At 40.3% G+C, this 22,316-nt stretch overlaps 1 protein-coding gene and 1 pseudogene across 1 annotated transcript; both read right to left on the bottom strand.

The window, feature by feature from the left end:
- Positions 1–1,507: 1,507 nt before the first annotated feature.
- LOC138789581 (solute carrier family 22 member 6-B-like) lies at positions 1,508–20,359 on the bottom strand. Its single transcript, XM_069968300.1, has 10 exons — positions 19,985–20,359; positions 15,139–15,242; positions 12,813–12,967; positions 11,411–11,579; positions 10,616–10,739; positions 7,639–7,757; positions 7,338–7,552; positions 4,936–5,044; positions 4,658–4,858; positions 1,508–1,837 (listed from the first exon to the last, which is right to left on the bottom strand). The coding sequence occupies exons 1-10, from the start codon at positions 20,357–20,359 to the stop codon at positions 1,774–1,776; spliced, it is 1,635 nt and encodes a 544-aa protein (XP_069824401.1). The 3' UTR covers positions 1,508–1,773.
- On the bottom strand, positions 12,568–12,776 carry LOC138790184 (U2 spliceosomal RNA; annotated as a pseudogene).
- Positions 20,360–22,316: the final 1,957 nt, after the last annotated feature.

The raw sequence follows: 22,316 nt of genomic DNA, 5'->3' as shown, positions 1-22,316 counted from the left end.
TGTGGATGACTGTCAGGTGTACTGTGGATGACTGGTGTTCTGTGGATGACTGTCTGGTGTACTGTGGATGACTGGTGTTCCGTGGATGACTGTCTAGTGCAATGGATGCCTGGTGTTCTGTGGATGACTGTCTGGTGCTATGGATGCCTGGTGTTCTGTGGATGAATGTTTGGTGTTCTGTGGATGACTGGTGTTCTGTGGATGACTGTCTGGTGTACTGTGGATGACTGGTGTTCTGTGGATGACTGTCTGGTGTACTGTGGATGACTGGTGTTCTGTGGATGACTGTCTAGTGCAATGGATGCCTGGTGTTCTGTGGATGACTGTCTGGTGCTATGGATGCCTGGTGTTCTGTGGATGAATGTTTGGTGTTCTGTGGATAACTGATGTTCTGTGGATGACTGTCTGGTGTTCTGTGGATGACTGGTGTTTTGTTGATTACTGTCTGGTGTACTGTGGATGACTGTCTAGTGTTCTGCAGATGTCTGTCAGGTGTACTGTGGATGACTGTCTGGTGTTATATTGATTACTGTCAGGTGTACTGTGGATGACTGTCTGGTGTTATATTGATTACTGTCAGGTGTACTGTGGATGACTGTCAGGTGTACTGTGGATGACTGTCTGGTGTTATATTGTTGACTGTCTGGTGTACTATGGATGACTGGTGTTCTGTGAATGACTGGTGTACTATGGATGACTGGTGTTCTGTGGATTAATGTCTGGTGTTCTGTGGATAACTGGTGTTCTGTGGATGACTGTCTGGTGTTCTGTGGATGACTATCTCTGTGTGTCTTACCTTTGTTCTGCAGTGTACTCATTGCCCCTTTTTCTCTTTGCCATGTGGGACTCTCTTCCCATGCCTGCATGACCCTGTCCCCTTTGGTCCCTGGTCAGCCAGTCAGTTTTTCCCTCTACAACCCTTCCTCCAGATTGTACGTTATGTAAAGCAGTGTTGATGCTGTTGTGCTGACCTGTTAGTGTAAAGTAAGCCAGTCAAGAGGTGTCTAATATGTCTAGTGAGTTGTAACAAAGTTATACAGCATAGGCCATTGTAATGTCTGTCTGGTTTATGCTGGTATGCTATTTCTGGGTGTTGCAGTCATTGCTGGCAGTGGTAAAAACAGTGGCTTGTGGTATTAAAAAATAGTATACTTCCAATGTATCTGCCAAATGGGGCTTAAATCTGTCAACAATCCATCGTTGACTCATTTTGATAAAGATAATTCTTTCCACCCTGGCATTTGATAGCCAAGTGCACTACAGGGACATAAACCCACTTGTGCGCTTCAAGACCCTCTTTGAAAAGACACTTTCATATTCATGAGTAATGTGAGTTTGAGCTACTGCTCCAGTCTGATAACCAGCAAATAAATTGTGTAAATTTACATACTTTTGAAGGCCTATCGCCAGTATTAACCGTGCAAAAAACTCTTATAGATGATGAAAGCGGCGACACAATGTATTCTGAACAGTAAAAGAAAGAAACAACAGGTTAAAAGACTGCATTTTTTATTTCTTATGATGTAAAATCGTTTTATATGGGGAAAAAAAGTCTTTGGCGCTGATAACCAGATTCCTCTTAATGTGATGGTGCAGAAAATGCTTAAATATAATGACCACAATGCACTGCTTCCTAATGGCGAGAATGAGCTGCAGCACATGAGTAATGAGAACAGGTCTCTGGGTTACGGCTCCAGTTTCTTCTGCAACTGTTTTTGTTAGTTGTGTAATGGAAGGGGAATGTAATAATATTAAGATTTTGTTTCCATCAGATTAAATGCTATCTTTCAAAGTTATCTCTTCACTGGACTTGGAAACCTTCTTCTTATGTGAAGGACTGTAAAGAAACAAAATGTTAGTTTTTAGTCTCTAAAGCAAAGCATAGGAAATGGTCACAATACTAATTTACACCTCCCTAGCCCAGGGGTGGATTAACTTTACCATAGGCCCCGGGCTGTTCACCAAGCCTGGGCCCCCCCACCCCACTGTAACTATGGCAGCACTAGCCTGGCATTCATAGTACAGGACAGATAATGTCATGATGTCCTGATTTGTGCAAAATTGCCATTAAAAAACAGTGATTTTTTTGCAAATCATGGCGGAAGTGTAGCCAGGAGACAGTACACCACTGAAAGTAAGTCTTTTTGGGTGGTCATGGGCCCCCCCAGGAGCTCAGGGCCCCGGGCTGCCACCCGAAACGCCCCTATTATAATCCACTACTGCCCTAGCCTCATATTCACCTTTTCTGCACCCCTCAGCCCCATAATTACACCCCCTGATTCACTTATAAATGAGATTCCCTCCTATCTGACTACTCAGGTGGTACAGTAAAATGGAAGAGTCCTTATATCTTGGGAGCAATGTTAGAATCAGAGCACAAAAAGGCTACAAAAAAAATTAAATGTGGAAGGCAGTAGACACCAAAAACCCCTGAGAGGTGGAGGCATATGATAAATTAATATCACAAAATTCTATACGTAAACATATATATTATTTGGTTGGTTTTGAAAACAATATGAGGCCATTGTAAAGCATCACTGTAATTTGGAGTAACTTTTGCCATGTCAAAAGTTACTGACTGCTCGGTCTCATTGCTGAGACCTTCTGCAATCCTGAGATACAGCCAGGCGGAGGGGGAGGAGGGTGTGTTGCGGTGTTACATCACTCCTTGACCAGCAGAACACCCGACTCTTGTGCAACACAGACAGAAGTGAACATGTTGGATTCCATTCTGTTTGGTAATACCATCTAGGAACTCTTACAATTACATTGTTTCTTGTTTATTCTGGATATGTTTAGGGGACACTCCGGGTGCACTTACCGAAACATTCTGCTAGTCTTTAGAAATTATATTTTTGTTTATGGGGTTAGGGTCAGAATGTGAGAGTGCATATATGTTCATTCAGATCTACTAGAAATGTGCCTCATTTCAAGATATCACAGAAAACATTTCTCCAGAGCTGTCAACAATGCCTTAAAGGAATTGTATACTAACATAAAAGTGAGGTAAAAAGTGTTATCACATAAAAAATTTATACTTGTTAAGAAACACTTAGATTAAGTTTAGGGAAAAGGAAGGCAGAGAGCCAGACGTGAAGTAATCACATCAATGTCTGAACCTCTCCGCAACCGTTTTTAACATGAAAATCTATGTACAGAGGTATGTCCTGAGAGACGTGAGCAAGGATGTGACTGCAGCAAGACAATGATCTCTGCTTCCACATTTATCCCTGATCATTCATAGCTGCCACTACTGGCTGGCCACCATTAGTCTCAGTTCTCAACAGGAAGAGTACTTAGGGTCCAACCCTGTTAATAGGTGATCAGAGGTGAGCGCCCCCTTGACTGTCTGAGCACATTGCAGTTTGTGGATTGTTAACACTGCTCTCAATAGAGTGTGAACCAAAGTGCTTTTTTTATTGAGAACTTGGTGGTGATGGTCCCATCCTACTGTATTTATCGGCAGCTGATCTCATAGACCTAATAACTGTCCTGATGAACATGCCATTTGTTACCATGTGGATCATTTTATTTTGGGGGATTTTAAAATGTTAAAAGGGTTGTCCAGTGAGCAGAAGATGGCTGAAACCTTCTGCTCCCTTTAGTTCACTTTCTGTAAATCCACATCTTGGATTGGACAAGTAAGCTCTCTGTCATGTGGAGGAGGACGGTGTATATCCCGCTCATAAGATTACAGAAAGTGTGCCCCGAACAACCCCTTTACAGATTTCCATATAGTAAGTCTTCCCTAATGGTAGGTTAGTAAAGGCTGAATTACATGGCATGATTTTCCGGGGGAAGCGAGCACCAACCTGTCATAGTGCATGTCAGCTGATTACACGGAATGATTTATGGCCCGAACGGTTGGTAATCAGCCAAGTAAGGCCAATATTCGTTAAGTGTAATAGTGCCCTAAAAAGTGGATAAGGGGAACTGCAATGACTGCAAAATTAGGTGATAGCAGTTTTTGGAGTTTTTGGCATAGGTTTATCTGGATTGTGTAACCATGGAGACTAACCACTGAAGAACTAACATAGGAGAAAATTTATCAATGGTTTTTGTCTAGATTTAGGTGTAAAATTTTACCAAAGATTTTCCTGTTTCGCGCAAAAATTTTGATTTTCATTACACTGGTTTTTTGCTGAAAGCATTAATAAACTTCTTCCCCAACTTTATAATGACTTTTATTTGCATAATGTATAATTTTAATCTTAGATGTATTGGAGGAGTAAACGAAACACGGAAGCAAAGGCGGTAACTGCCTATAAATACTGACTGTGTGTATTAATAATCTGGAATCCAAGTTATTAAAATGGAATCAGATAAATCTTACAAAAGTTGAACTATATTGTAAAGCAACAAAATATAGAAAACAAAATAACCATGATCATGATAAAAATAAGAGTTTTTATGATAAGATTAGAGATGAGGGAGCCCGAACGATCGGCATTTGATTAGCAGGGGCTGCTGAACTTGGATAAAGCTCTAACGTTGTCTGGAAAACATGGATACAGCCAATGACTATATCCATGTCTTCCACATAGCCTTAGGGCTTTATCCAAGTTCAGCAGCCACCGCTAATCAAATGCCGAAAGTTCGGATGGACTCGAGCATGCTCGAGGTTCGCTCATCTCTAGATAAGATAGATAATACCAACCTCTCTACTTCTTGTATGGTCTCAGGGAGAGGTACACCAAGGGTCTCTGGGAGAAAACATGCAGCAATGCCAGAAAGTATAGGACAAAGGCTGTAAATGATGAGTGGTAAATGAGAGTAATAATCCGCTGTCATCTGGATAAGAGGAGCAACGATTCCCCCAAGCCTAGCCATCATGGTGCCCATTCCCATACCAGTCTGCCTGCAATAAACGTTGTAGGTAATGATTAGACAAAGGCATCTGTAGGCTTCTCCTTCTCACATCGGCCTCTTGCTCACCTGATGACAGTCGGGTACAATTCACCAGTATATAGATAAACACAGTTGAAAGATGCTGCAAGACACCCCTTCCCGAAAACAGTTACTATCGTTCTCCCAGTGTTATACTCTAAAAAACAAACAAACTGCATTTTAGTAGGAATTCAGACCAGAATACACAAGTGGTCACCCAGATAAAATATAATGTAGTCAGAAAGACGCAGGGGGAGATTTATCAAACATGGCGTAAAGTGAAACTAGGTTAGTTGCCCCTAGCAACCAATTAGATTCCACTTTTTATTCCTCACAGACTCTTTGGAAAATGAAAGGTGGAATCTGATTGCTAGGAGCAACTGAGCCAGTTTCACTTTACACCATGTTTGATAAATCTCCCCCATAGAGTATAAAGCTGAACAAATCTGAAATTAGATTCAATAAAGCAGAATCTAATGAATTGGCCATTGATTCATTTATTTTTTATTATATCTCTTTTTATTTTGTTTTTATTAACAAGGATCATAACAGGATAAGATGAGGTAACACTTACCACAGTTTAAGGCTATGTTCACACAACGTGAGAGACCGGCTGTTCCGTGACCCCAGCCGGGTCACAGAACGGCCGGTCTCTGCACGGATCATCCCGGCCGGTACACGGATCATACCGGCCGGATGATCTTCTGGCCGCAGGGTTCTAAGGCGGGCGCATCAGAGCAGGCCCGCATCGGAAATTCCCATAGCACACTGTGAAGCAAGCGGCCGGAGCCGCTCGCTCCATAGTGTGCACTGACAGGGTTTCCTACGGCCACAATTCATTGAATTGCGGGCGCAGAAAACTGACATGTCAGTTATTTGCGGGTCCCCATGTAATCCCGGCCGAAGCGTATACAATATGTATACGCTCCGGCCGGGATCCCATTGGAGTAAAGGCAGTATTCCACCCCGCATAAAGTACGGCCGTTGTTGACGATGGAACATAGCCTAATGTTGTAACATTGTAAGCAATTACATAGGAACATAGCGAGCTAGTAAAATTAGACAAAAAGACATAGAGCTCGAAACCATTGTGTGCTTGTACTACCAAGATATGTAGGGGAAAGGGGAGAGTGAATGTGGGTAGGTGTGGGGAAGGCAAAAAGGAGGATGGGGTGAAGGAAAGGGGGATTGGTCAATGATCTACTGTGTACAAAGAAGGCACTCAGAAACAGTAGTGGATTATAATAGGGGCGTTTCGGGCAGCAGCCCGGGGCCCTGAGCTCCTGGGGGGCCCATGACCACCCAAAAAGGCTTATACTTTCAGTGGTGTACTGTCTCCTGGCTACACTTCCGCCATGATTTGCAAAAAAAATCACAGTTTTTTTAATGGCAATTTTTCACAAATCAGGACATCATGACATTATCTATACTGTACTATGAACGCAAGGCTAGTGCTGCCATAGTTACAGTGGGGTGGGGGGCCCAGGCTTGGTGAACAGCCCAGGGCCTATGGTAAAGTTAATCCGCCCCTGCTCAGAAATAGTAAACGTAGCAGTATGTTATTACGTATAAGATAACGGCACACACTGCCGAGAAACATCCTGAAAGGGGAATAGGCAATAGAAAGAGCTAACAAATCTCACACTCCAGTCAACAGATCCTAAGGTCTGCAACCACTATCAACACCAGGGGGTATGGGGTGAAAAAAGGGGAGAGGTGTAACCAGGAACCCAAAGGGACCTAGAACTCATTGACCAGATTTTTTCCTGAAGGTCCTCCACAGAGACCAAACGTTACAGATATGAGCGTGGGATCTATTCGCCCAGCTGACAAGTTCTTCCATTCTTCAGATGGAGTCAACTTTCTCCAGCAAGTGATCATGTAAAGGGGGATCTGTCGATATCCATTGCACAGGGATAAGCAGCTTTGCTGCCATCAGCAGATATGTCGCTAGATCATACTTTTTTGGGGTGGAATGTGGGGACTACACAGTAATTTTAAGGTCTTAGAGAAGGGCATACATTTTCCTGTGGTCTGGTGTACAACAGACATTACAGCATCCCAATATACCTCGATAGAGGGGCATGACATTCAAACATGTGGAAGGCTGCCCGAATCTGAACCATGCCACCAGCACCTATCATTGTCAAAGTCTATGGCTCTCCATTCACACACCAGCTCCCAACACCATGCTTACCTATCCACGTTCCCTCATATGGGATTTCTTTGATTGGGGTTTTCCTGAATTGTAGGTGTATTTATTTATTTTATCTAGTCCCCAAATGCCCATGAATTTACATATGGATGGCAACTTACTGACTACTGCTCATGTGTACTCTATCGTAATACTTTTCCTGAAACATTTCTGTTCCTGGAAGGCTACTGAGATATATTCCCCTCTATGAAGCATTGTCATGAATCGAAAAAGTAAAGTTCTCAAAATGGCTTACCTTCAGGAACAAAGATATTTACTAATATTGTAATTCCAGCTAAGATTAAACTAGAAGCTTGCAGAACACGACGTCCTATATATGTCATCACAAAATAGGAAAAAAACTTGGCCGGTATATCAACTGTTCCAAAGATAATCTGTACAATGTAGATGCTCAGCCCAAACTTCTGAAGGTCCATAGCTAGACCATAGTAAGCAAAGCTGGTGGAAAACCTAAAGGTAAGAGCACAAAAAGGAATTCATTACACGTCAAAGACTGAGAGGTTTAGTATCAGAATACAATCTTTCTTCATGCTTACCATGTACAACTTATGCAAAAAGATATCCGCCGCACCACAGGTGTCTTTATAAGGTCCAGCACTGAATAATTGCTCCCACGAGAAGCTTTAATTTCTCTTTGCATTTCATATTTTATCGTCTAAAATGAAGAGAGAGTCAGTAGAGTAACACATTGATCTAATATTACTTTACAATTAGCTCTTCAAGGATGGATGGCATGAGACATCGCTGGTTAAAAAAAAAAGTGTAAGAGCAACTTATTGATTCATATACAGTACATTTCAAAATTACTCCTAGTGCCAAGGAAAGGTCATGGTAAGAAAGCTGAAGTCAAGCTCATAGAGCATAAAGGATACCTGCTGTATGGGGGGGATATGGATATTTATGCCTAGGATGCCTGGGAGGCCATGTGGGTATACTACATGTGTGCTAATAGTGATCTTCATGCTTACCTTTATGGATATATACTAATATGATCTATTAAGCACTGTGGCAAGTTGCTTTTTCCTACTGGATTATTCTTGCACTATATGTATATTTTTTGTAGATTTTAAATCATGCTAATAAACGTGTTGAAATATTTTTAAATCATAGCCTTTAGCAGAAAGTAGCATGCTCAAACTGAGGGAAGGAGACAGATAAGGTAAATACATGTATGGAATGAATTGTTAGTCACCAGGAGAGGAGATGATTTTTCTGTTTTCATTTCGACACACAGCCTCAGCCAATAAGTAACAGGTGGGTGTTTCCTGAACTCAGCCATGACAGAAAGGATTTGGCAGGGAGAGTATGTTTTTTATAATTTGTTCCCCAGCCCAAGTCTGGACATAAAAATTTGTTTGATCGGACAACCTCTTTAATAGGTTATACGAATAATTTGTTCCCCAGCACAAGTCTGGACATAAAAATTTGTTTGATCAGGCAACCTTTTTAATAGGTTATACAAATTAGTAAATTACAAATTAGTAGCAGTTAAAAAAAATAAAGAATATATAATGTTATTTCTAACATAAAGCTTTCAAAAATGACACATCTGAAGAACACAGATGAAAATAAAAATGCGGGAAGGGTTGCTGCTGTAAGGTATATTTTTAATTTTGAAGCAGTTTTATTGGATCAAGTTACTTTTATATAACTTCTTTATTAAAAAAAGAAAAAAAACACATAGGCTCAATATCCCTTCTCTATGGGCACTTTTGAAATCAATTTTTGTGGACCAATTTGCTGATATTAAAGCTCTAGGAATATGTGAATGTGTGTTATTAGTTCGATAAGAACACTCACACCCATATATATATTTATATATTACACCAGACATTATATAAATCTCAGTAGGCATAACTGTATTGTATTACATGATTAGCTAATTTGAATTATGGCAGAATAATCAGTCCTCCTTATTGTCCCACTGCATACCTTTGTACCTGTGTTCACAAATTTTGTATTGTGCAAAAGTCAGAAATCATCCATCCATCTAAATTCCAAACAATTAAGCCATTACATAGAAGTACAATAGTTGCAGACACTGCAGCTGCCTGAACCCCCCCCCCCCCCACACACACACAAATAGTGCAAGTATACAAGTTTTTCCTTCTTCAACCTAACAGAAAAGTAGAAAACGTATATTTTACAGGCAGTTGTCCAAAAGCCTTAACCACTCAATATAATATCACAATTTTTTCAAATTTCATTTGCCTACTTTATGTTTTTTTTTCCAGCTTCCATCTTTTTAGTAAAATTTGGTTTGAATTGATCTCAGAAATCTGCAGGGATAATTTCCTGCTTCATGTGTAGTAAACTTAGAAGTTGGATGCCTTTCCATCTTGCCAAGATTCAAGCAATCTTAAACATTTAAAGACATTGATTTCTGAATTTGGGGTTGGAGAACATTGACCTGTGAATGACCAGCAGCCTCTTTATTTGATTATCTTCATGCCCAAGCCCTGAAACCTGCTGCGATTGTGAATTATTACTGGGTCCTGTTACAAGTGGAGATCTTTGGCAATCTTTGGCACAAACAAGTGCCGATCAGCAAGATCCGCACTCGTTTGCAGCGCTTTTAGATGGCACAACTAATCAAGTATCCAGGCCGCATGAATGATCACTGTATCATTTGTGCAGTCATTTAAGCCTTATTGCTATGGGTTTACACAGGGAGACAGAGATCGATTTAGAAGGCCCTTTAGCACAGGCCAATATTGGTCGAGAGTGTTGCTAGAAATGCTCCTTTGTCCGATAAATGGCCAGTGTAAAAGAGGCAGTGAACAGCAGAGTAACAGATTCTCGGCTGATCGCATCTTTTATGAAGGCTTTAAGATCTACTGATGAACCGATGTTTACACAGCTACTACCTCCAGCGACAGGTAATAGGCTTTTCTATCCAACTCAAGAGTGTTGAGTACAACTTGCCTCCCTACAGGGACGCATGTAGGAGGCTTTATTGTAATATTTAATATAATTCTATGGAGCCCAACTCCTGCTATCAGATCGGCAGGGAGTGAAGTCCCAGCTATAACTCACAATGGCAACAGGTCTCAGAACAGAAACAAGGCACCAGAAGGTACAGAGTTATATATATAAAAAAAAAATTAAAAAACCTGTTTACTGACTCAGGGCCTCTCCCCAAAAATAGCCCCTTTCTAATATGCCCTAGTAATGTACATGAAATCATAAGGGGGTACCATGTTTGGGAACCTTTCTTCAAAGAGTTCCAAAACATATAGGTGTTCTGCAGAGATTTTTAATTTTAAATATTAAAAAAAAAATTATTGGTCCATTCATAATGGAGTTGCCTATGACTTGTGCTCAGTAATGTACATTCAGGAGGTTCAGCATCTCACATATTGGTTTAAAAACATTAAAGTCTAGGTTTTATTGGCTTTGATAATGGTGCCTTATTAATACTAGAAATCTCTGTCTTTGAGGCTATGTTCCCACTATAGCCTAAAACTGTATTATTTTTTAAACCGATCATTTCCACTGGTGTGTTGAGTTTACCTCCACTGTAAGTTTTTCTCCCTCTTCCATCTTTCCATTAATTCTGGCCACTTTCTTTAGGTCTTTTATAGCGTGTTCATATTTCCCACCTAGTACCAGCCAGCGGCTAGACTCTGGGAGCCACCTATGGTCCACAAACAGCGAAAACATTAATTGATGCTTGAAAAGTAAGAACATACTAATTAAATAGAACTATAGAGATCACATGAATGCGTTAAAGTATTACTGCCCAATACATTAATTCAAAAAAGCCAAAGTAGATAAAAAAATGCATTAAAAGACCCAATAATTTTCTTGAAACAAAATACATTGTTCAAATTAGAAGAACAGTGTTTCCATTCAATTGCAACAAATATATCTTGGTGGAGGAAACAAAATACTTAGGGGGGAATTTATCAAGAGTGACATTTAATATGCCAATCTAATCTATAACTCACCACCACCACCTCCAACATTCCTGATAAATCCTGTGCATCTACGGCGCATACTCCAGCTGTGGCGTAAATAATAACAAATATTGTGCATGGAGAAGCCATGCCTCCCTTCTCACAATGCCTCCTTCTATCCTCCTTCACAATACCTCCTTCTATCCTATCTACTTGGCTGTTGGAAGTTGCAAACATTTTTGCGCAAATTTTTGAATGCTCTCTAAGAATATTAGAAGTCATATAATGTCCACTATGACTAAACATTATTTACCAGAAATGCTCTGCAGAATATTTTCCAGTTGGAGCTATCATGGGGATAATATTGACATTGAAAATTTGTTTTAAACGTAGAAAACATATACTTTACCATGTATATAAAAAGTAGAGAAAGAAGGGAAGAGATGCAGCCATCTGTAGCATACGCCAGTTTGGAATCATAAATGCTAGGCCCACCAGCACCAGCTGGCCAACTGTGTAGCAGTACCCAGTAGCTGTACTGGTGAAAGCCCGATTCTCTGTCGGAATCCATTCTACAACTATAGGAAGAGCACACACTTAAAAGGGTGATCTGTAGATTTTTTTTTATATTTAAAGGGGCTATCCAGCGCTACAAAAACATGCCCACTTTTCCCCCTACTGTTGTCTCCAGTTCAATGGAACTGAGCTTCAAAACCCCACCCAAACTGGAGATAACAGTAGGGGCAAAGTGGCCATGTTGTTTTAGCGCTGGATAACCCCTTTAAAACCTGCCTGGTCCCCCAGCGCTGCCATTTTGATGGTGCCCATGTGCTCACTTAGTGACCTGTCTTTGTCAGCACTTGGCTGAGCAGGACGTTTTTGCAAGGTCACCACAGGAACCAGGAAGCAGCTGGGAGCAGCAGGGACCAGCAATATTGCAGTCGCAGGGACCAGGAAGCAGATAGGAACAGCAGGGCTCAGGAATATTTGAGCAGCAGGGACCAGGAATATTGAAATGGCAAGGACCAGGAATATTGGAGCGGCAGGGACCAGGAATATTGAAATGGCAAGGACCAGGAATATTGGAGGGGCAGGGACCAGGAATATTGAAATGGCAAGGACCAGGAATATTGGAGCGGCAGAGACCAGGAATATTGAAATGGCAAGGACCAGGAATATTGGAGCGGCAGGGACCAGGAATATTGAAATGGCAAGGACCAGGAATATTGGAGCGGGAGGGACCAGGAATATTGAAATGGCAAGGACCAGGAATATTGGAGTGGCAGAGACCAGGAATATTGAAATGGCAAGGACCAGGAATATTGGAGCGGCAGGGACCAGGAATATTGAAATGGCAAGGACCAGGAATATTGGAGCGGGAGGGACCAGGAATATTGGAGCGGCAGGGACCAGGAATATTGAAATGGCAAGGACCAGGAATATTGAAATGGCAAGGACCAGGAATATTGGAGTGGCAGAGACCAGGAATATTGAAATGGCAAGGACCAGGAAGCAGCTGGGAGCAGCAGGGAACAGGGAGCAACTGAGAGCAGCAGAAACTAGGAATAATGGTGCAACAGGGACCAGGAATATTGGAGGAGCTGCTGTAGGGGAACCAGCTGTAGTATTGTTTTCATGTCATCCTGGGGCTGGACAACCCCTTTAAGTTGGCATTATATTCATTTATCATATAATAATCCATATTTATTAATTTATTATTAAACTGATAAGAACAAATACTACGCTTGATTTTATCCAAAAGGTTGAGAAGCGATCTTCATTTTGTACTTAAGTGAATTTTTTATACTTACTTAGAGAGTAGGAATTAAGAACAATCCCCGAGAGAGCGGCACCAGTCAGGAAGCGAAAGACACAGTACACAATGTAGTTAGGAGCAAAAGCTGCACATATCCCAGCCACAAACATCTGAAGGTTTGACCAAATATACAACGGTCTACGCCCAAGCCTGTGAGAAAAATCAAGGATAACATTTTAGAATCTTTGTATTTTGTTAATAAAATTCTGTTGTGTTTGATGCGGCAAGATGTTTAATTGCATAGATTGATTTCTTGGAAGCCATTTCATGGGCAACAATCATATCATGGGCAATAATCTAACTGCTCCCCACCTAACAGCCAGACACTGGTCAAAATAGGACATTGTTGTGGTCATTGATGGCTGAGTGGGCAAACCCTGCATTGATGCCTTGTTTTAGAAGCAGGGAAAAGCGATGAGAAGTGGGCGATAAAAGTAGCTGGAACACGAGTTTTGGGCTAGGTAAGTATGACTTCTCATACTACTTTTATACCACACCCAATTCAATATTCTGGAAGACCACTGTAAGAAGGCTGTACAGCATTAGAAAATAACGGCTGCAATACCAAAGAGTGGCATCAGTGTCGGACTGGCCCACTGGAGGATGCAAATAGCTGTGTGGTGACAGCCTCCCAATATGACAATGATAACATATCCCAAAGAGAGTCCGTACATTAAACAGTTGTTGAAAACCTCTTTAAGGGTACGTTCACACTTACCGGATACGCAGCTGATTTTCTGCTGCGGATCCGCAGCGGATCCGCAGCAGATTTCATTTAAGTAACTGAACACAGCATAAAATCTGCACCATCAAATCTGCTGCGGATCCTGTAGGTGTGAACGCACCCTCTGGACATATTCACCTCAGGAACAATGCGTCTAGGGGGGTATACATCTATAATACAGAATCTATTGACACAATGTTTATATAAAAAAAGCATAGTCTACCATGCTTGTGTCCGTCAGATAAAGCTTCTTAATCTTTGTATGCCAGAGCGAACATCACAAGTAAACTACGTTTGTTTTATACATTGGAATCTTTACATCTGTTCTATACATTTGGCGTATAGCCAAAACATGATGTGACCGGCCCCTTACAGTACCTTGGACTCCTGTAGAACTGCAAAGTGCTGTACAAACATAATAACCTGCTCCTCTACCCTCAAGGCAAGAATCTAACTGACTAAATAAGAAAGAAAACAGATGCTATTCTGCTGAGTATTAACATTGTGTGACTTTTCCTTTGTGGGAAAGTTTATTGTATGAAAATTACATTTCATATGTTTAACTTAGTTCTACACTTTGCATTTCTTTATGGTTCTGTGGATTATGTAGGCACTGGATAGACAATCATATGGTTGGATGTACTCTAGTATGAAGCTACTTCTTCTTCTTCTACTATCTTATAATCATCCAAGGGTACAGGTACCACAGAGCAATAATAATAAAAATAATAAACCTGGCTCTTTAATCTATAATTTGTGGCCGGAAAAGACCACCTAGTCCATCTAGTCTGCCTTTTTAGTATATCCTTACTTACTGTAGGATAGATATGTTTATCCCTGACAGCTTTACATTCGGTTCCACATCTGCTGGAAGTTTGTTCTAAGTATCTACTACTTTTTTAGTAAAGAAATATTTTCATTTTGCTTCTTATGTTTCCCTCGACTATCCTCTCATTATTTCCCCATGTTCTTGTGTTCAGCTTTTTATTAATACACTTCCCTCTTATTTAGCTTATTTAGTCCTTTAATTTATTTAGTCCTTTAAAATATTTAAAGGTTTTCCTTCTTTCCTCCAAACTAGACAGACTTAGATCTTTAAGTCTTTCCTGATATGGTTTATGCCTGACACCCTTCACCATTTTTGTAGCCAGTCTTTGGACCTACCCTTTTTTCTCTATATCTTTTTTTAGGTGAGGTCTCCAAAACTGGACTCAGTATTTCAGAATCACAATCTTTCTCCTACTACTGGTTACACCTCTAGCTATACAGCCCAGCATACAATTTGCTTTCCCTACTGCCTGGTTGCACTAGTGACTGTTAAGGCTGTCCGGAATTGCTACCCCTAAATCTTCCTCCGCTGAAGTCTTTGTTATCACAACATTGCCAATATAATACCCAGAAAGAAGATTCCTCCACCCCAAGTGCATTACTTTACATGTAAAAACATTGAAATTACAGTTTTCATTGTTCTAACCCTCCCATACAATAGTTTTTGTTTTACAGAAAGTAATCTGTTTGTGAAAATACGTTCTTGAAGTGACTTGTAGGATTAGACAAGTGGAAATCAAAAGCTTAATTTTTTTTAAATAAATCTTACTTGTCTGACAGACCACCAAACACCACGGATCCAACCAGCACTCCTGCCATGTAAATGGATTGAGCAAGCTGCCTCATTCTTCTCTGACTACAGACCAAATCCCACTGAAAGAATGAGAGAAAAGTAATAGTAGTAAATATTGCTTCTAGCTCTTGTTTCCACTCGTCTGTAGATATGCCCTCATCACTATTAATTTACTTTTATTCACTGATATTTGGTAGATTTCAAGTATTCTACAGCCGCATTTATAAGATGTATTAGGAGTACAGATCGCTGACATACTGTAGATATAGACTCATCTGAGCGCTCACAGAGAGAAGGCAGTCATGTGAATGATGGACACATTGAGCCGTGACTCTATTCTGGCCGGAAATCTGTGTTTAGTCTGTTTTGTTAAACCAGCACAAGTCAGAAAATCTGCCTGCAGGAGACTGGACCTGGATTTCTGGTAAGTTCAGCTTTGTTTTACAGCATGATATCAACAAAAAAATAATGAATTTACACTGCAAACTTGCTTTATTTCACATCCACTATTGATTTAGATTTTGAAAGTTATAACGACAGTGAGACTTTAAGTTATAACCATGTGTATTATTATTTCAACACTGTTACTAGGATTGTTCTACTGTTCGTACTTTTTAATTATAATGGGGAAGACTTATCAAACTGTAAAAGTAGAATTGGCTCAGTTGCCCCTAGCAACCAATGAGATTCCAGCTTTCATTCCTCACAGGTTCTTTGAAAAATGAAAAGTGGAATCTGATTGGTTGCTGAGCCAGTTCTACTTTACACCAGTTTGATAAATCTCCCACATTGTAGCTGCCCAGATTTCAGTTGTTACAGTTTTTTAACTGGTTTGCTTCCATTAAAAAAGAAATGTAATGGCCCCTGATATTGTTTTGCCCAGTTGCCTCCACCCACATTTATCTAGTTTTCTATACACTAGTTTGATGACATGAACCTGCCATTGTAATTGTGGTTGAGTGTGGAAGATGTAAACACCCAGAAAGTATTACCAAAAACAGTAAGAGGTTTATTATTGACCTGTTATCATGGTGCCTGTGAGCGGAAGTCACATTCCACACAATTGGTTACATTTGCACTAGGTGGCACTGGTTACACACTGGTTACACACAGTGGGAAGAGGTTTACATACAATATTTTGCAGAACATCGAGCATAGCTCTTTTCTAGGGCCTAGAGGACAGTGCACCACACAATGTTCATGTTGCACCCAAGAAAACAAACTATTCTTGCCTGAACCAACAGTGCCTTTGTAAGTGTCTTGAATTTTTTTTCCAGATAATTGTGACTCTCTTCTTCTTTAGTTTGTCTTACCACTTGGTATCCAGGGGCGGATTAACTTTACAATAGGCCCTGAGCTGAGAAATTATTAGGCAGCACTGTGCTCACTTTTCATTTTCTAAAGTACTTCCATTTTGAATTTGGTAAAGGACCTGTGGTGACATCATAGTCACATGATAAGGTCCTTCAGCATGTTCTCTAATGTTACTAAATTGTCTCCTGGCTGTAGTTTTGCCCCGATTTGTGCAAAATGGTGTTAAAAAAAAAACAGCAATATTTTTGCAAATCATGGCAAAATTCTAGCCAGGAGACAATACACCACTGAAAGTATAAGTCTGTGTATCTTTGGGTCTTTGGGCAGCCAGCCATAGGAAGATACTTTTGGTTGTGTGTTTGCTGCCTTTAATGGGATACTCTGGCCAATATCTTTTTCTTTCAACTGGTTTCAGAAAGTTATATAGATTTGTAAATTACTTCTATTTAAAAATCTCTTGTCTTCCAGTACTTATCAGCTGCTCTATGTCTTACACGGTGCTCTCTGCTGCCACCTCTGTCAATGTCTGGAACTGTCCAGAGCAGGAGAGGTTTTCTATGAGGATTTACTACTGCTCTGGACAGGTTCTGACATGGACAGAGATGTCAGCAGAGAACACTGTGCCAAACTGAAAAGAAAACACCATTTCCTGCAGCACATACAGCAGCTGCTACGTATGGGAAATACTTGAGATTTTTAAGTAGAAGTAAATTACAAATCTATATATCTAAGATTTTCCCCCAGATAACCCCCTTAAATAACAGCCACTGGCAACCCTAAAATATCTCTTTCTTTGTCAGACTTAAAAGCCCTAATATTCTCTCAAGTGGCTCCACTAATTTCACTTACTTTATACCCTTCCCAGTTGCCCAGACTTCCCCTGCTCCCATAGTAAAGTGTACCTGTCACCAAGAAAAAAAAACTTTTGGCGTGTTGTGTTTGAATATTTCTTATAGATTTGAGTACAAAGCATTATTTTTACATGGTGGCTGAACCTTTCTTGTGACCTTTGTGAATAGCTTTTCCACAGGTCAGTACCAATATTAGTTTATTAAGGGAATATACAAAGTAGTTCATATGTATGTAAATAGGATCTTACCAACTGGGTCTCACATATGTGTTCAATTAGGCAGCTCCACAGCCCACATTCAGATTCCGTATAAAGCAACAAATGAACACACGCTACACCAAACAGTGGTTTTCAATTGCTTATGACTTCATTTTCTCATTCGTATTTTTCAAGGACAATTACATGTCTCATAATGAATAAAGTCACTTAAATTTTACATCACCCAGTGGCAAACGGTAGCAGAGTCTTAGTATGCGTCCTAATTCAGCTTGTAGCCATCAGGACACACTTCCCGGACGGGAATGAAATGTCCAACTTCCATGCAGGGTACGCGACGTTTCGAGAGCAGCAGCTCCCTTTGTCAAGCCTAACTCATGTGTGACCCATCACCAATACATATACCCCGACCTCTCGCGAGATCTGAGATCTGTTTAAAAATAGACATAAAATAAATTAGACAACATGGAAAAATAACATATTTCTAACGGAATAAACCTCCTTCTAGTTACTACATCATAGTTTTTATAAGAAGACACTGAAATTACATGCTTCATTTAACCCTTTTGGGTTCAGTGCTTCCATCTTACTAATCCAATACACTTCACGTTGTAGCAGTTTACGCTGTGTCTGTCCACTATCAGCACACTCTACCTCTTCTAATATCATCCATCTTAATTCGCAACACTGGTTTCTCCAAAATTTTGTTCTTTCTCATTTTTTATACTGATTTTTTGGGCATAATTTCTTATTGCACTCCGATGCTCATTCAATCTTATTTTCACCGGTCTCATCGTCTGTCCAATATAGACTTTCCCACAGGGACATTTTACCATGTACACTACCTGTTTAGAATTACATGTATGCCACCCCCGAATTTCAATTGGGTAACCCTTTGTGGGATGCATAACTTGATCCCCTTTCAAAATTTTGGAGAAACCAGTGTTGCGAGACATTTCCATCAGTGTAAACACCAGGTCAGCGAATTAAGATGGATGATATTAGAAGAGGTAGAGTGTGCTGATAGTGGAAACTGCGTAAACTGCTACAACGTGAAGTGTATTGGATTAGTAAGATGGAAGCACTGAACCCAAAAGGGTTAAATGAAGCATGTAATTTCAGTGTCTTCTTATAAAAACTATGATGTAGTAACTAGAAGGAGGTTTATTCCGTTAGAAATATGTTATTTTTCCATGTTGTCTAATTTATTTTATGTCTATTTTTAAACAGATCTCAGATCTCGCGAAAGGTCGGGGTATATGTATTGGTGATGGGTCACACATGAGTTAGGCTTGACAAAGGGAGCTGCTGCTCTCGAAACATCGCGTACCCTGCATGGAAGTTGGACTTTTCATTCCCGTCCGGGAAGTGTGTCCTGATGGCTACAAGCTGAATTAGGACTCATACTAAGAGACTCTGCTACCGTTTGCCACTGGGTGATGTAAAATTTAAGTGACTTTATTCATTATGAGACATGTAATTGTCCTTGAAAAATACGAATGAGAAAATGAAGTCATAAGCAATTGAAAACCACTGTTTGGTGTAGCGTGTGTTCATTTGTTGCTTTATACGGAATATACAAAGTAGAACATATTGTATTCTTATACAGGCCATTTTGGAGACTTTAGGTGCCTTTAGTCCCATGGTCACCAAGCATCATTAACTGATGTGTTGAACAGCTGTTAAGGAGAAATTTTATCTCTCAGAAAATGATCAAAAAACTCACAGCAGAGAGCATGGACCATGGGTTCTGCAGATGCTGTGGGCACCCAAACCCCCCTTATTGTAATCTGCCACTGTCCCAAACATATGAACAACCCAGGTGCCACCACAACCAACTCAAAAACCTGGTATTAACCCCCTTAGCACAGCATCATATATAATACAAATTTACATGGCATATTATAACGCATATTCGGGTATCACACATTATAATAAAATCACACATTATGAACAGTGTAATAAAAAGGCACATATGAGATACCTCAACCAGGGAACTATGTTACTCATGGGAACCAAATTAGATATCTCAACCTAGGAACCCCAATATTCCTCATGAGGGATCACCAATATTACCTATGGGTACCAGATTCGATATCTCAACCAAGGAACCTCAATATTCCTTGTGAGGGAACCCCAATATTCCGCATGCGAACTAGAAATCTCAACCAAGGAACCCCAATATTTCTAATGGTAAATATATCGCAACTATGGAACCCCAATATTCCTCTATATTTTTATCATTTTAATGTCGGTGAACAGAATTTTTGTAACCATGTTCACGTACAGCAGGAAAGAAAACACACCTCTATTTGTGGCAGAAATCTGAAAGTACAACATGCAAATACAATATTCTTGAGTAAAATGGAAATAGGGAAAAGAAAACATCAAAGAACCAAGATGGGACAAGGTATTCATAATTAACAAAAAAAAAGTTCTTACCTGGTTTATAATAGTTGAAGAATATTCGCTGTCATCATATATGTAGCCATCAAGGCACGTCTCCGTCTCTAAGTCACTAGTATTATTTGTGAAACTATAATTAAGTAAATTGGGATGGGGGCTTGTGTATCTTAAGCAGCTAGAGGGTTTGCCATTAGACCCATATGGAATATGAGCATGTAGCCAAAGTCCGCTAAAATTCCCTTCTTCCCGGGATTCATTCAGTTTACACCGATGCTTTGGAATAGCAGCAGTAAAGTTCTGCATGAGATTGTGGCTAGCCAACATGAAAACTGGCAAGGACAGCAGAATGACATGTATGATCTGGTACTGTCCCATGCCACCTATTCTCTCCAAGATCTCTTGAAAGCCCATGGTTGATCACACTATTCACAATCTTTACATGAACATCAAGAAGCATTGAAGTTCTGGGGCAGATAGCTGGACCATTTGCGTAGCCAGTGGATGGTACGTTGGGACACTAGACGGCAGCCTTATATAAGAGCGCAGCACACTGTACTTTGAGGCCGCGAACATTTATGTTGGCGTAATTGTGTGTTAAACTTTTACTGGTATATGGAAGCATTAACTTGTAGCAAAAAAAGAGGAATTTTCCCTGTATTTAGAATAAAGGGCAATGTTATTATAGGGCACGGACTAGTACGAAAAATAAGAATAACTCATTAACTTGGGCACTTACTTACAAAAAGAGCTAATAAGCAATACATATAACAAAAGCAAGGTTCACATACAGTATGCTGTGCGGGGAAGGCTGTATATTACTAGTACATCATTGTTGTACAATTGATGGATTTTGTAGAATTTAGACAACAGACTGTAATAAAATTGAATATGGATTACTGACAGAACTGCAGGAAGGCCGCTGGGAGTTTTATTATCCCCACAACCACATGTATAATAATTAGAACGGTACATCATATCTAAGTGTTTCTCTAATACATTACGAAATGAAGACTGTTTAGTGGTGTAAATGCTTGGTTATTCACAAGCTTAACTTCAAAAAGGAGTGTGCAAGTCTCTCAGGATAGTTCATATGGTCCTTCAACCTTCCCCACCTCCTACTACAAGGTTCTACTTTTTCCCTCGTAACAACTTGGGGTCACCTTTTGATCCTACCCTGTCATTCAAATGACACATTCAGACCCTGACCACCTCCTGCCACCTCCACCTAAAAGAAATTTCTTAAATCTGCTCTTTTTTCAACCCTGACTCAACAAAACTGCTGGTTCATGTTCGCAATATCTTCTACGTGGACTACTGCAACATTCTCCTCTCTGACCTTCCATCTAACGTCCTTGCTCCCCTCAAGCCTATCCTCATCTCTGGTGCCTGGCTAATCCAACTCTCTCTCCTCGTTCTGCCTCTCCCTTTTTCCAATCCCTTCACTGGCTTCCCATTGCCAAACAAACTAATTTTAAATTGTTGTTGATGACATACAAGGCCATCCATAACATGTCCCCTCCATATAGCTCTGACCTGATATCCCGCTATGTTCCCTCACATAACCTTGTCTGTACCTCACACAACCGCCTCCAAGATTTTGCCCGACCCTCGCCCATACTCTGGAACTCCCTACCCCAACACATCCGGCTCTCATCCACCATCAAGATCTTCAAGAGCAACCGGAAATCCCAGCTCTGTAAACTAGGGTACAACCTACAATAACTCTGCACCACATTTTGACTACTGTCTCCCTCCCCTTACCTTGTAGATTGTAAGACATCACAGGCAGGGTCTTTTGTCCCTATATACCAATCTGTCAGTTACTTTATTTGCGTAATTTGTTTTCTGATGTTTAAACGTTCTGTATGTTAACCATTTATCACTTATACAGTGCTCTGGCGCACTTGCTGTGTGTGTTTTTATGTATCTATGGCCACCGGTTGTAACATAATGATGCATTTGCCATTAAAGTATTTTGGGTGGACTGAGAGCATTGCCTGTGACAATGGGGGGAAGGGGGAGGGGTATAATGTACCTTAACTTTGCAAAAGCATTTGACACTGTCTCTCATGGGCGTCTGATAGATAAATTATGATCTATGGGTTTAGAAAGTTTAGTTTGTAACTGGATTGAAAACTGGCTTAAAGTGTCACTGTCGTTATAACTTTCAAAATCTAAATCAACATTAGATGTGAAGTAAAGCAAGTTTTTTTTTCATCATGGTGTAAAACAAAGCTGAACTTACCAAAAATCCAGGTCCAGTCTCCTTAAGGCAGATTTTCTGACTTGTGCTAGTTGGAAAAAAAAAGACTAAATACAGGAATTCCGGCCAGTACAGAGTCACTGCTCAATGTGTCCATCAGTCACA

The sequence above is a fragment of the Dendropsophus ebraccatus genome, chromosome 4 (assembly GCF_027789765.1).
Source record: "Dendropsophus ebraccatus isolate aDenEbr1 chromosome 4, aDenEbr1.pat, whole genome shotgun sequence".
Lineage (NCBI taxonomy): Eukaryota > Metazoa > Chordata > Amphibia > Anura > Hylidae > Dendropsophus > Dendropsophus ebraccatus.
Note: the sequence above shows the minus strand (reverse complement) of the source record. Positions and strands in the feature narration are given on the sequence as shown.

Coding starts and splice junctions, on each gene's coding strand:
- LOC138789581 (XM_069968300.1), bottom strand. CDS start 20,359: ATGGGCTTTCAAGAGATCTTGGAGAGAATAGGTGGCATGGGACAGTAC. Junction 15,243..19,984: donor CTTCAACTATTATAAACCAG/GTAAGAACTTTT, acceptor TCATTCTTTCAG/TGGGATTTGGTCTGTAGTCA. Junction 7,758..10,615: donor GAGAAAAACTTACAGTGGAG/GTAAACTCAACA, acceptor TCTTCATTTTAG/ACGATAAAATATGAAATGCA.